At 44.5% G+C, this 15,317-nt stretch overlaps 1 protein-coding gene across 3 annotated transcripts in view; it reads left to right on the top strand.

Moving 5' to 3' along the window:
* Positions 1 to 745: 745 nt before the first annotated feature.
* SLC6A6 (solute carrier family 6 member 6) overlaps positions 746 to 15,317 on the top strand; it is a 52,268-nt gene continuing 37,696 nt past the window's right edge. The window contains exons 1-3 of one of the 3 annotated variants that reach the window (XM_050904414.1): positions 762 to 771; positions 5,087 to 5,122; positions 7,623 to 7,688. In XM_050904414.1, coding sequence (XP_050760371.1) covers positions 7,634 to 7,688 — 55 coding nt within the window. In that variant the 5' untranslated portion in view covers positions 762 to 771; positions 5,087 to 5,122; positions 7,623 to 7,633. Of the gene's footprint in view, positions 772 to 5,086; positions 5,123 to 7,622; positions 7,689 to 12,033; positions 12,107 to 15,317 lie in introns of those variants that run through there. The other 2 variants (XM_050904415.1, XM_050904416.1) reach the window with 2 other exon arrangements.

The following is a 15,317-nucleotide window of genomic DNA, read 5'->3' as shown; positions in this document are numbered from 1 at the left end:
CAGCAGGAGACGGCTGCCGAGACCAGATGCCCCAAAAGCCTGGCCGAGCGACACCGGGTCCAGAGTCCGAGCCCCCGCCACCTTCCCGGGGGGAAAAGTGGCCGCGGAGGAGCAAAGCCAGGGCCCGGGCGCAGGGACGGGCAGCGCCGGTGACACCGCCGTGGGATGCTTTGTCTGCGAGAAGGGCGCTCTTTGTGTAAAGAGAAAAGATAATATTTTTTTAAAAAATGTACAAAAATAAAAAAAAAACAAAACAAAAAACGAGCGGAGAGACGCAGCAGGCAGACCTCCGCTCCCCTCCCCGCCCCGGCAGCCGCGGGACGAGGGCCGGCTCCCGCCGGGCCGGCTCGGGGGCGGCCCCGCTCCCCGCGGGGCGCCGCGGGGGAAGGCGGGCGGCCCGGGGCGGCCCCCCCGGCGGTGGCGGCCGCTGCCCCGCACCCGCCCGCCCCTCCCCGCCGCCCCGCGGCCGCCTGCCAGCCCGGGCTCCGCCGCCGTGTCTGCGGCATGGCCCCTCCTCCCCCACACCCCTTCCTTTAGGCTCCCCCCTCCCCAGCAAAGAAGAGGCCGTGCCGGTGTTTTTCCACTCAGCAGGATGGGTGATGCTCAAAGCTCCCTCATTAGACAACAGACACGAGAGGTCAGGAAGAAAGCGCTTATAAATTACCGTTTCCTCCCGCTCGGCGCTGCTAGTCGCGCCGCACCGCTCCGCCGGACGCGCCGCACCGCCGCAGGGGCGCAGCGGCGCGCAGGCACCGCGGGCAGCGGACGCAGGTACCGGCACCTCCCGGGCGGGCGGGCGGGCGGCGGCGGCGGGGCTGGCGCGGATCGCCCCCGCTGCCGCGGCGAACAAAGAGCGGCCGCTCCGCGCTGCTCCGCGCTGCTCCGCGCCCAGCGGAGCCGAACCCAGCCGGGGGCGGCGGCGTCGTCCTCCCTTTGTCCGCGCCGCCTCGGGGTGCCCCCGGGCGCGCTTACCCTTCACCACCTCCATTTATTTATTTGTGCTTTCTTCTTCTTTCAGTCCCCCCTCCTCCCCAGCTACCTCATTACCCCTGCGGGTTTTTTTCTCCCCCAGCGGTTATTTTCATCCTCCCTCCCCCCCCCCCCCACCTTGCGTTAACTTTTTTTCGCGATAACAGTTTGCAGCAATTACCCACTTGCTGGCGGCCCTCCAGCACATCTACGAAGCATGCTTCTCTCCCCGGCTGTTTTTGCCCTTTTTCTCTCGCCTTCCCACCCCTCCCCGCTGTATTTTTTCTGGCTGCCGTGCGCTAACCTCAAGTGAAGAGGCTGGTACAGGCAATGCTACATCTGATGCTGATGGGCCTACCTGGTGGGTAATACCGCTGCTGCTTCTTCCTTTTCCCCCCCTCGTTTTCCTTTTATTTTGTTGATCTTTGGCATGCTAAAATCAAAGTTGTGATTGGGGCTTGAAAGAAAAACGCAGGGACTGCACAGGGCAGGTTACCGACCTCAGCTTGGTGCGAAGGGGTGATAATTCTGGGTTCGTCTCAGGGTAACTTGGATCCAAAATTCACCCGCTGGCTTTAAGATAATGAATGCCCATCTCTGCCTGATATTGTAACAGGCGGCATGTGGGAGGACTTGCAAGGTTTCCATATAAGAACATGGGAGAATTTATTTCACACAGGCGAAGAAATGTGCAGAGTATGTGTTATTTATGAAACGGGAGGCAAGCTGTGTTTTCCTTAGGCAGCTCTGAGAGCGGCAAAACTTTGTATTTAGAAATTGTAAAAGCTGATTTCTGCTGTTTAATAAGAGCTACATTTAAAGGAAAGCACCGATGGAAAAAAGTAGTGGGAGAGAATCCAGATAAACACGGAGAAATACAGCCCCACACGTATTCCAGCACAGTTTGTGCCAAGGTGTAAAGATGGAGTTTTTTGGTTAGTTCCCATTTTTTTAACCGTATTGGGAAAGGCATTAAGAAAATGTGCCGAGAGGAGCTGGTTATGTTGATAGTGCTATTTTGGTAACTGCAATTTTTTTTTTTTTTTTTTATTGCTTGCATGTCACAATGTTTCGAGTTTTGGACTACCAAAAAAGTGAGGCAGCCCTGATTCAGGGACATGTCATCGGCTGTGTAATTCGGGGCTCGGATGACGGTTGCTACCGGTTTAGGTTTTATGGCTCTAGGTTTGAGGGTAGATCAGCCCGTTAAAACCTGCTGCTGTGGAATTTGGAGGCGAGAGGCTTTGGTGAAAACCCTGATGGTTTTTGACAGCCGGGTGTTTACCTCTGGGTCTGCATTTAGGCGAGCTGACTGTTTTTTGGCATTGCCTACCTTTGCACGAGTATTACGGAAAGATTTCCCTGAAGGTTGTTGGCTTTTTTTTAAAGCAAAATGTGTGAGCAGTTGAGGCAGCCAGCAGCGTGACGGTGTCCTTCGCCCGGCTGAAGCACGAGTGTGGCAGGAGGATGTCTTTGTTGCCCTGGTTAAACTGACACTGGAAACTTTATTTTTGGCACTTTCAGAGATAGCATCTTCGTGTTTCCTCTTCAACTGTCTCTTCTCTGCTTTGCATATTTTTTTTTTTTCCCCTCTTCTCTTAATTTGCCCGCGTCTCACCTTCTCTGTTCCTTCCCCTTCCCACCTCTCTCACGCTTTGGGCTACTTGGAGGCTGCACCCACTGGAGGGCGACAGACACCCTTCCCTCCCCGTGGGGTCCCAGTGGTGCCCCGCGGGTGGGGCGGGACCCGGACCCCCAGCCTGCGGGCGGGCCGAGAGAGGAAAGGCCGCTTCTTGCTGTCATTTATTAACCTGCTTCTTTTACCGTGCGGTGTTAGGGTTATTTTCTGTCATACTTTGCAAAAAGCAGGAGATTGCGGATGGCACTGTGATATTTGGAGGTACTGAGAAGGTGGTTGCACGCTTGGGGGTGCTACATCAAAATACCACACGTTTGTTGGTAGTTGCTAATTTGTAGCTTTTGGGTGGGTTGCCTGGAGGTTTCTTAAATGTCAGAGGTGAAATGTTGGGGCTGTGGCTTCAGTCTGTGTGAAATGCTGTATGAAAAGAGGTGCAACATTGCCCTGGAAGAACAGGAAGACACTGTAGATTGGCTTACTCTTGCTGCACGGTGCTTGGGAAAGCTCCCGTGCCTGAGCACAGTTCTGTTTGTAAAGCCTCGGGGAGGATCTTGTCTTACAGCTAATTGTTGCAAATATTTCAACGAGCTTTCCTTAAATCGATACTCTGCCTCACCAAGACTGAGCTACCTCTTAGTGGCTTCTAGCCAAGTCCTGTGGGCTGGGTGTTTCCAAAGAGGCTCTCAGGCACAAGCCTTTCAGCAGGCTGCCATGTTTCCCGGGCAGTGATGCTCCCAGGATTTTCATCAATACACCTCAAGACTCTGCAGCAAATCCCAATTATTTTAATTTTGCCCCATCTAGATTTCTGAATGCCCCATAGTTTTGCCCCAATGGGCAACGGGGCAATGTTGCCCCAATGCCCCAATGGCAATGTTGCCAGTTCCACCAGTAAGGGGAGTCTCTGCAGTGGTGCCTTACCCAGACTTTTAATCATGCTGGCAAATGACTCTGAAAAGATTATGCTGATTTGTTTCTTTTAAATTTAACTGTATTACAACACATAAAAATGGATGGGAAACCCATGGTAGTTAAAGCCTTTTGCAAGTAATGATTGTTTGATTGGTCATACTAATATATTGTAGATCATTTAAGAAGTGCAGCTTTGAACAGATTACCCAGTAGGATTAGTGCCTTTGACTTCTTCTCATCACTAACTCAATTTATGTGACCAGAATGGATCAGGGTTATGTTTTTTAAAGTAATTCTGAGTCCAGTCCTCTAAGTGCTCCATACACAGAACTCAAGTTTATTCTAATGCCACTCTGGGGGGGCTGCTTGCAGGATTGGGTCCTTGGCATTTGGAAGAAAAGTGTGAGGATGAAAATGCAGTGATTTAGTATTTGTTGAATTTCTTCCATGCATGTGTATTTACTTGAATCCTCAGCTGTTGTAGTGCCATGGATTTAATTGATTTGTGCTAGCTGAGTATCATCCCAAGGCATGTAAATCTAGGCGATACTCTTTAAATTGCTTACAGGGTAGCTAATATTGATGTAAGATAATGTGGCAGAAATTAAGTGAAACTGCCACTCTTCATTGTCCTTTTTTTCCCCCCAAAACTGCCACTGGAAGGGCTACCGTGCTGCCAGTCTGTGACTCTGAAACTGTGGCTGGTGTCCTACAGCATCTTCTGTATTTATATCAGTCTCTTTCTTTTTTTCCAACGTGTCTAGATTTACACCAGCAAAGAGCCGCTCGGTGCCGACCCTAAACCCTGCTCCAAGAGCATCCACCAAACCCACCAGCTAGGTCGGTGGAAGGGGAGCATGAATCAAACCCATGTCCTGCCAGCGAGCTTTAGGTGGGAGGCAGCAGGGCGGGCGGCACGCGGCCGCAGGAGGGTGGCTGTTAAGACCCATGGGCTGTTGGGGAGGCTCGTGCATTTTAGCAGTTACTGAGTTTCCTGTTGTGGTTCTCTGTCACCCAGAATGGTCACAGCCTTGAAGAACACCTTCGCTGCTGTGGCTGCCCGGCCTGGGTTTGAATGCAGTTGGTGCTTGAGCGCTGGCGTGGAAAAATGATCACGCTGTGCCAAAACGCAGCAGGAGTGCCCTGCTTTAGGGTGTTGGTGTAGGTAGGCTGCCCGTAGGCAGGAGAGCAACCCATACGTTGAGCCGTGGGGTTATCAGTGAGCTGGAATGTAGTTAAAAGTTCTTCCTTTTTTGCTTCAGATCACATGGCATTTGCATTTTATTTCACTGCTGCAGTGTAATTTCCTTGCTCTTGAGATGGATATAGTCAAATTTTCTGTGATGTTTTATATAGGATGAAACAAGTGAGAAATAATCTCCTGTTTTGGCATTGGTACTACATTCAGTGTCTTGATGTTCTTCAAATACAAGTTCATACTGATGAAATTCAGAAAACACTATGCATGATAACATTGAAACATGTCTGACTTACCTTACTAGACCCATTTTTTTCCTTTAAAATATTTTTTTTGCCTTTTCTTTTTCTCTTTTTTTTTCCAAACAGGAAAAGAAAATCCATTCAAGAGAGACTCTTCTTCATGTAAGTGTTATTTATGCTTGTTTATGAAATTACAAAAGGGTTATAAAGCTCAAAACATTTAAATACTGAACATTTACCATCTGTTTATAGAAACCAAGTATAGAGCATGTAAAAATAGGCTGTAGTTATACAGTAATAATGCTCAGTAACTGTTATCTTAAATCTATCTGTGCAGTTCTTCTGTGCATATCACTGCAGAATTTAGAAACCATTGCAAAGCACTTTGCAGACATTTAAGCAGCATGCCCATAAAGTTGGTGTGTAAATCCTGGAGGGATAATGTTAAAGTGGTTTGCCCAAAGCAGAGGAGACGCGTAAGTGAGAGCTCGTTTTAGCACCCCAGAGTCCTTGATTCCCAAACCCTGTGACAAGAGTCAGCTTCTCTGCCTTGGATCCTACAAAATCCAAGTCCTGCCTATAGAGCCATGTGTTTGCGTGCATGTGTACTAGTGTGTGCATGTATACGTGTGGGTAAGGGAGAGTGTGTATACGCGTATTTGGCCTCAAATAGCCCATAAGTATTTCAGGCCTTTTCTACAATCTATGGTGATACCCATTAAAATGAGAGTAGATGCCACCAGCCATTGGTGAATACTGTTGCAAATGTTTTGTGAAAGCATTTGGCTCCAGACCGACTGCTCAGTCTGGGTGAGCCCGATACAGTATTCTTCATGGGACCAAGGAAGCTGCATGTCATAAAAATACAACAGGTTTTTTTCCACACCATCTAGTGACCTGGTTTGCTTGCAGATCTCAGATTTGAAAACTCTTGAGTACTACAGGAAGCTCTGCTCTGGTATTTCTTCCAAGTAAATAAATCTGATTAAATGTTTTAAGGGGCTGCATAGATGAAGACTGTCATTGCCTTAATGCAAAATTAGCTTAGCAAGGAAAACAACTGCATTGTTCCCAATGCAGGGCCCGCTTTGCGTAACTTCCAAGCATGTACTGCGTCCAGTGGCACGGCAAGCCCACGAGCGCTCACCTCAGGCTGATTTCCCATAAGTCAACTTTTTTTTTTTGAAAAAATAACATATATCTTGGAATTGCAGCACTCCATTATGCTTGCGTAGCAACGCTGGTTAATATGTAGCAAAACGCCGTGTGGTAACAAATGTTTTTTTGCTATTGTTGAGCTGGAATGTTAGTTCAGCTTCTAGATAAAAGTGGCTTGCGCAAGGCGCCCTGGTAGACCATGATTTCCGTGGCTTGTACGGTAGTTCTGTAGGCAACCATGTTCTGCTCTTCCTCTCCCCTGTGCTTCCCTTCATCTTCCACGTGAGCGAGGGATGGGCTTAGGTAAAGGCAGGGAACTGGCAGCCCTTTGCATCCCGCAAAGCGCCAGTGTGGGATTTATATTAAGCCCGTTGCTAGTCAAGCATCTGTTGAAAACACTCTTTATGCCGGTTGTGTTTCTAGCAGAAAAGTTGTAAGACGCTTTATTTAATAGCTCTAAACCACAAGTGTTCTTTGGCTGGTTTTATGGATATCTTAAGACAATCTTTCCAAAAAAAAAAAAAAAAAGCCAGTAGTAAGTGAAGGATACCCCACAAAGGATTAAAGAATCGCCCTTCCCTGCAGCTGGAATCCTAGCGGAGACTAGCTTAAGAGTTTGTATCTTTGAGAAGGTACATCATCAATTTTAAAAGGTAACAGAGAAGGAAAAATTCCAGAAGGCTTTTGATTATGACATTTGTAGCTTATTATTATTTCATTCTAGTGTAGGAAATTCAAACCTCTTGAAAAGCCTGTGAAGCACATGCTTCCCAGAGATTTTAAATGGGAACTAGTGCAACAAAACCACCTTTAAGGGAAGAAGCTCCCAAACAGAGAAGAACCCAAACAGACGAACCCTACAGCAGTGACTGTATGGTGTCTGGAAACTGCAGAATAAGCGTGCAGCGCAGATCTGAAGAGTTTTGTCTGGAGATTTCAGTATCACAAACAGGTAATCGGGAGCTTCCTAAGTCCAATACATATACTCCAAAATGAATGAGCAATGAAAAGTTTGTGGTTCAGAGGCCATTTGCGGTGCAGCCTTCCATCACCTGCTGTGGCTTTTCAACAGCTAACGGCAAGCTTTGAGCATCAGAGCCTCTCTCTTCTGGTTCTGTGCATGAAATATTATGACTTTAACTCGATAACTCTATTTGTGCCTGTCTGTGCATTGGCTCCCCTTGGCTTCTTCAACTGTGTGAGTTTCCAAAAGAGAGTTAAACTCCAGGGATAGGAATAGCGAGGCTATAGCGAAATGGCAGGATCGTGAAGCATCCAGGACAGGGACCTGTCCCAGGCCCTGTTCAGAGGGGGTTCACTCCTGTGGCGGTCAATGCTCGGTGGGGATTAACCCCTCAGGACTGTGACTTGGACCGGTCACCGTGACAGGAGGTGACCATTTGTGACAGTAACCAGCCACATGTAGTTGTAATGATAAGAAAGGGACCGTCTTATTGTAGTCACTTTGCGACAAATACTACTACAATTCATTACTTTCCATCAGTGCCTCATCCTATGGAGGAATCACCACTGCCCATCTACATTGAGGAGGGGACAGAAGTCCCGATTGGTGAGTGCAGTTGGGATGGGATATGTTTAAGGGGGGGTATAACGGTACTTGGGTTTTATATTCCTCACATTTGTATATACCCATTTGTCATTGAAAATTGTAAGGCCTGTTGCAAATGTTTTGGGTTTTTTATTTTATTTTCTTAATGCAAGTGTATTTTAGAGCTCCTGAGGATCATTAAATACTGCTAGTGTTGGTTTTCAGCTAATCATAAATCAAAGTATATAATTTATGCAGTGACATTGAAAACTTCCGTGCAGGATCTCTTAACACAAGGCTGGGGAAGACCATGAGTATCAGAAGAGGTAGTTCCCACTTCAGCCTTTGACCTCGGTGTTGAGATACTCTGCCAGCTGGGTCAGCAGTTTTTGTCCTGCTGATACTGTCCTGCCTGGTACTCAGCAGACTCACGTTGCACACACCACTGAATAGTCAGAAGAGAGTTAGAGAGGTTTGCCATTACCTGCGTTGCACATTGGAGTGCTGCACACCCCCATTTCTGAGTTCTGGTGTGGATGTATTGGGTTTTTTTTAAACCCACCCAAAAAAAGAGCAGTCTTTCACATAACCCATAAAGAAAGAGACTAAAAGATCAGTAAGTTGGTCTGTGGTGATCTCTTTGGACTGTGGAAAGCTGTGACTGCAGCATTTCCCAGAGCTCCTTAATTCAGCCTATTCTCAGTTGCATACAGTAAGTGTGCCTTGGCTACCACCTTGGGAGTCTGCCCTGTTGAGCAGATGTGTCTCCTCAAATAACTTTTTCTTATTCTACATCCTGAATTTTTCCATTCCTAAATTCAAGCAATTGTTTCTTGTCCTACTATCTTTTGAGCTAGATTAATTACCTTCCTCTGCACACAGTACCTTGAAGGTATTTATAGCTGAATCTCAGCCCAGGAGTCTTCTCACTTATAGACCATATTAATTTAGCTCTCTTTTTCTGTCCTTAGATCATTTTTATTGTCCTTATTTGTACTTCCTTTAATATTTCTATCTCCTTTCTAATCTGTGGAGACTTGAACAGCTCATACTATATCCATTGTGGTTGTTTTGACATAGCGTTATGCTTTAGATTTCCATATCATCCCTTCATATGTACACATCCAGAAATAGCTTAGCTTTTGACCCTTCTCCTGCATCATGCAGTAGCGTCACACAGAGAAACTGTGTTACTTGGCTAATCTTACCTGCAGTCACCTTTAGGTCTTTCTTGGGTTCACGGCTTTGCAGCTAGCTGCTCCTCAGGCAATGTCACTGCTCTCCTGAGATGTAGGGCTTTATACTTCCTACACTAAATCCCCATCCCATTGCATGCCACTTACTTATTTTACCCAGGAATGATTTAAGACAGTATGCCTATGTATTTATTTTAATGCCCTGGGATTTTATCATTTACGTAGAAGTTGTTACTGTTTTATCATATATAGAGCAAAGAAGTACTTACAATTTTGTATTTTTATACCTATTGCAACTGTCTTCTGCACATTACTCCAGACTCCTTTCCCAGCTCCACCATACTTGTTTGCATACCTTCCCTAACTTTTCCTTCCTCTAGTTATAAAAGTTCATAATGTAAAAGCTGATAGGCTTAGCCTTCTCCTTGTTTTCATTTTGTACCTTTTCTCATTATACAGTTAGTATATTGTTGCTGTATCCCTTCTATGCATGGCACAATGTGGTCTTTCCCACAGCAGATCATCTTTTCCTCACCTCTTCTGGGGTTGTCAGCTGAACATCTGCTCAACATCAGTCCCCTCTTGTAGAATCATTAAGGCTTAGTTCTGTCATGGCCTCTGGTATTTCATCTTGTCTTTCCCATGGCGCTGAGGAAACCTGGCCTGCTGGGATGGTGGTACCCTCACCGAGAAAAATATTGTAAGGGTGATGAATCACAAGACTGACCAAACAAACAAAAAAACCCCACCTATGAGTGAAAAGCTTTTTAGAGGATGTTTGTTCGGTGCTGTTGTGAAGCAGGTTTGTTGGATCAGGCTCTGAAATGCAGCAGTAGCTGTGAAATGGCTAAATTGGGTTGGGGAGGGCATCGTGTTTACTTATTCTAAATGAGTATCATCTGGATCGTCAATACAGCAAGCTGTGGTTGAGGGGGAATGAGTGGAAGAAGTAAATGATACAGAGATGGGAGTAAACCACAAGCTCTGAGTTTGATATTTCAATGCCTGACATGGGTCAGGGCTTTTATAATAGTTGGATGCAGTATTAATTGTCGAGCTAGGAAGTAAGCTGCAAAAATCTGATCTGGGTCTGACTCTCAGTTTTGGTCCTACTTTCCACTGAGCTTACCAGCGTGATCCAGATCCAGGGTGCCCATTTGCACCTGTATAGACCAGAACAGGAATAAAAAGAAGTCCTTTCTGAGTTTAGGCTGGAGAAGAATAACACACGGTGCAGTTGTTTAAAACAATTCAGCACAACCGTCGTTTACTTTTAAAAGATTGTTCGGAAAACTTACTTAGATGATTTCCTCATTCAAAACACATTTTGGATAGTATATGGAGTGCATACTGTTCTGGCCCAAGCCTGAGTGGTGGTGGCAGATCACTTTGTAGCTTCCATATTTACTAAGAAAAATAGAGAAATCGGTAGGTTCTTTCAGAGTCTAAATTTAACAACCCTAATTATTTCAAGAAATTTAAAAAGGAACATAAATCTCACTTGTTTATTATGGCTGCTTCATGAAAACAGCAGCTACAAATAATACCCTATAATGAAAATCTAGCTAACACTGTCATGAATTAACCAACAAGAGAACAAGCGTATGGGATCTGGACAAAGGCAGCATTTCCTTCTCTGGAGGGAGGGTCTTTGCATTGAGGAGAAGGTGGTTATTACCTAAATGCTGGTTTTATCTCCTTGGGTGAAATGAAGACTTTGACATTTCTGCATAGATGAATACCACTTTTGATTGGAAAAAGGTCTGAGCTATACTTAATTTTTATGTACTTTTGCACTTTCTCAAGTACATTCCTCGAGGAAGGTAGGTAAGCAAGATGCAACGAAGATGTTAATAAATCAGAGATATTTCTGAGGAGAAGAAGAATATTTTGTGAGCAGTAGTAAAGACTCTAGAGAATAACAGTAAAAGAGCGCAGGTCAGACCCTGGCAGTCTTAATTCGGGCACAATTTCAACTGTCTTCCACACAATTAAATAGTTCAGGAGATTCTAGGTGAGGAAATAGGCAGAGCAGGTCGTTATTCAGCATTGCTGTTCATGCTAAGGTCATGGCTGTATTCCCCGGTCACCATTTGGAACCTGTTGTGTTAAGCACTGAAGAAAACACCTGAGGCCACGCAGTCCAAATTTACATTTTATAAAGCAAAAACCCAGGAGCAAAATATTTGTATTGGCAATCATTGTATTTGGCCTATGCAGAACATCACTGAGGGAATAATTGCCTCCTCGGGGATCAGGGAGCAATAGAGCTGTAGGTTGAGATGTTTATTTATGTTTTTCCAAGTCACATTTTGAGACATTAGTGTTTTTTAATACCTGTGAAATTAGCTGCAAAGACATACAAATTCAGGATCTAATTCTCAACTGATTTACTCCGGCATAGCTTTGTTGATTCCAGTAGCATTGCTATTGCTTTATCATTATATAAACAGGATCAAAGTCAGACCCCCTTGGGGTCAAACCAGTGGCACTTCTGCTGTAGCTCTGAGTCCTTACGAGGGCAAAATCCCAGTGGTCCACTTCTGTCTTACTGATCCGCTTTTGCTGATGAATAGCACTGGCTTCAGTGGACTTATTTCAAATGTATACAAGTGTTACATAGAACTTGTCTGTATAGGATTTTCCCCCCATTAAATCATCTCGGTATGACGGGAAGCTCCATTAGCACTCTGAAGCCATAGTCTCTTGGTGGTACTCACAAGTCATGGTGTAGCCCGGGCTCATTTGCATAATCTTGATTACGGGAGAAGAATTTTCTTGTAATCGTACACAGTTTCTTCTGCCGCTGCTCGATCCCTGCTTTTAAGCATCTCTGATGTCTTATTAATGATAAAAACTGGATTTCCAGTCTACTCCTGCTCTTGGGCAGACTCACTGAAAGACAAATGTTTTCTTTTTTTTTTTTTCTCCTTTGATAAAGAGAGTTAGAGCTGTTTTTTAAGCGGGGTAAGCATAGGAGGTGCACCCTGCCCAGGCAGGGAGAGTATTCGACACCTTACAGAGAGCTGGCTCTGTGTTTCTCTGGGAGATTACCTTCCCTCATAAGAGAAGAGAACCATTTCTGTCATATGTGCTTTCATGGGGTGCTGGCACACAGAAAGCTTGCTTTTTGCCAGGTACTGAGTGCCTTCTGCAACGTATTGAGTGCCCTCCTATCCTTTGCAGCCAAAAAGGAGTTGATTGCTCTTGGCATCAGGCAAATCTGGACCCAGAAGACCACAGGTAGTATTTACCAATTATTTATGCGCTTTCGCATGCCAGAGGTTGTCTGAATTGATTTCCCTAGCATACAAGAGATTTCAGGCGTTAATGACACTTGCCTGCCACTAAAAACATTTTTTTAATAATAATAATAATAATAATAATACAATAATAAGCATGACATTTATTGCATTGCCATGGGGAAATTAAACCCCCCCCAAATTAACTACAGTCCAAGTAACTATTAGCTCTTTAGAGCTATTGCAAATGTGTGAGTTATATACCCTGAATGAGCACCATATGCCAATTTATTGTGGCACAGTGAGTCACAGGACACATTGTGGAAAGCAATAATTGCTTGGCATGCATTGTAACATTCAGTAGGGTTTTTTGTTTGGTTTTCTTAAGGGAATATGTTTTTACTCTGACAATAAAATGAGTATCGTCTGATATGCTGCCACCAGGGACTGTTGCTTATTTTGTACTTAACCTGGAGCTTACCCATTTGTCACTCACCGCACACACCCTCTGTATTTTTTTCTTTCCAACTGCTTGTATTGTATGCGTGCAGTATCAGAATATGAAGATTGAGCCTTCCATTCGGCATTGTCTTGTCATTTTGTGTTAATCTTCCTCTCCCTTTTCCTGCTCATCTTCTTTCTTTGTCCAATAGGGAAATTCAGATTGGTTATAAGGAAAAAATATTCACCCTGAGAGGAGCGAAGCAGTGGGACGGGTTGCACAGAGATTGTAGTCTCCACTCTTGGAGGTTTTCAGACATTGACCAGATAAGGCCATCACCAACCCAGTCTGATTTTGATGTTGGCCCTTCTTTGAGCAAGAAGCTGGGCTATGTGACCTCCAGAAGTCCCTTCTAACCTAAATTATTTTAGGGTTCTGTTTAATACCCAGTTCCCGTTCTGATTCAGCCGTGGTGCTGTGTGCGTCACTAACTCCTTGCTCCCCGTTGGAGTCACTCTCATACCAGCATAGAACAGGCACGACCTCCGGAAGGTCAATGAAGTTACAGTGGTTTTATTCACATGGGATCGAAATCAAGATGTAAATGGTAACCTCAGATGAGATTAGTAGGGGAAATTTGGGTACCTTGGAAATTAGTTGGAATTTTTACCAGGATTTCACTTGAGATCTCTTCAAATCTTCATTAAGTGTCAATTGAAGTTATCAGCTGAAGAGTTTGATGCATAATTACATCAGGACGATAAGTATTTAAAAAGTAAAGATCACCTTTTTTCCCTTTCAGTTACAAATCCCATTCTCTAGCAGCCTTGAAGAGAGCTGTGGGGTATTTAGGATTTAGCGAGTCACCAACTGCCCTCACTCTGCCGTTACACGCTGGTTTCCTCATGCGGCTGTAACCACGTGAGGGAGTTAATGCTGCACAGAGCATCTGCTCCTCAGCTAAACGCCTTCCCAGCCCTGCAGCTGTCTGCCAAAGAGCTTCAAACGTGCAGAGGGGCGTCTGCGAGCTCTATAGGGTAGCAAATTTTCATGGGTTGGCCCATATGCTAGCCAAAAACGGCCTTTGTCAGAATAATGTTATTTTAATTCTGCTGAAAGAAAGCAAAACCACGCTGAGATTCACCATGTCAGTCTAGGGAATTTTCAACGATGATTTAGCTATTATAAAAAAAAAGTAAGAAACTCCCAATTGCTAGGAAAAAGAAATATGGGAATAGTTTTATAGGATTGCTCTTTCAAGTCTGCCAAGATAAGGTGATTTTTCTCCATATCTCTCCTTTATCAGTAAGAAGTATATTGCTTATGCAAACACCTTATTTCCCATCAGGCTCTGTCAAAAGTGAAGTTTACAAATGGGGTACTGTAGTGGATTGAGGAAAGACTAAATATGAGCAACCAAAAGCCTTTTTTGTCCCTTGTTATGCAAGGCAAGATTCTAAAATCAAGATTTAACAGGACGGACTTGCTTTCCTGTACATTTTCTAGTGATTGCTGCCCACCCTCTTCTGTAACCACACCAATTCTCCTCCTACAGATCCTCCTTAAATGATGTAGAGCGTTGCTCTTTCAAATGTGAAAAAGGTGTTGTGCCATGTAGGGGGAATATAGTAGCAGAAGGTACTGTTGCTTAGTAGGGTTGAAGGTCCCTTCTCCTCCACTCTTCCTGCAGTACACAAGCTGTAGATTACAAGTCAAATTTAATAGATAATATTCACATGAGGCATTTAAAGCAATACATCTGACTTTGAATCACCTAGGTCTCTCCTTCTGCAAAACTATCAGAAGTTCATGTAGCTCTTGTACATATGTCACTTCCTTACAAAAATCCAGAAAAGTAAACCAAAGGAAGTTCTTTCGCTTTCTGCCATTAGTTTACATATGGGGTGTTTTTATGGCTGGCTGTCTATCTATCTTCTCAGCTGTTTGTCACGTACCCATCATTTATGGTGGAACTTCAAACAGTTTCCCACCTGCCTGTAATTAGCTTTTTCACACGAAAAAAAAATATGAAAAACAATTGTAGTCATGATGAAAACAGCTTTGGATATTAAAGGTTAATGTGCCACATTGGTATCTAGTGTAAGCATGTTCGCTAAGATGAAATTGCACTAAGAAAGATTCTCAACTGTTCAGCTATATGAACTGCGTCTCTGAACTGGTCAACAGGAGTAGGTTAAGTTTACAGTAGTCAAGCTAGGACTATAAAAGCAACCTACAATGAAACCCATCAGCTGGGGTTTGTTTGAAAAGATAAGAGATGGAGAAAAATACTCATGCCGTTCATATATTGTCATGCTATATTTGGGGATGCTTACCTGCAAAAGCCAACAGAAAAGCAAGTACCTGCAGCCTGTGGGATTGACACTGGTATAAAGGTGGGACTGCAGATACTTGTTTCTTGTAGTGGAGTCAGCCTTGCTCTTATGAAATTCCCTTTGGAGGCAGCAATTCCAGGGTGAATTCAGTGGGGCTTTTGTCCAAGAAGCGTGTGGGATCAGGGTTTTGTTTGTGCTTGGTGTGTGCTCTGCACTTTGCAGACCGTGGTATGCAGAAGTGGTTTATATGTTAGTTTCCTTGGAGAAGTGAAGTATTTGTTCTGGCGCTGTTTGGTTTTCATATCTCTTGACATAAAAAAGAGCGCAGCTCTCCGTATATGAGAGCTGATGTCAGAGGTCTGTGGCAAAAGTGAACTGAAAATACACCTCTGATTGGGAATTGGCCTGAATCATGTGTTATTTAAAAGCATATT

Source organism: Gymnogyps californianus, chromosome 13, assembly GCF_018139145.2.
Source record: "Gymnogyps californianus isolate 813 chromosome 13, ASM1813914v2, whole genome shotgun sequence".
Lineage (NCBI taxonomy): Eukaryota > Metazoa > Chordata > Aves > Accipitriformes > Cathartidae > Gymnogyps > Gymnogyps californianus.
This window is presented reverse-complemented; position numbering and strand designations above follow the sequence as displayed.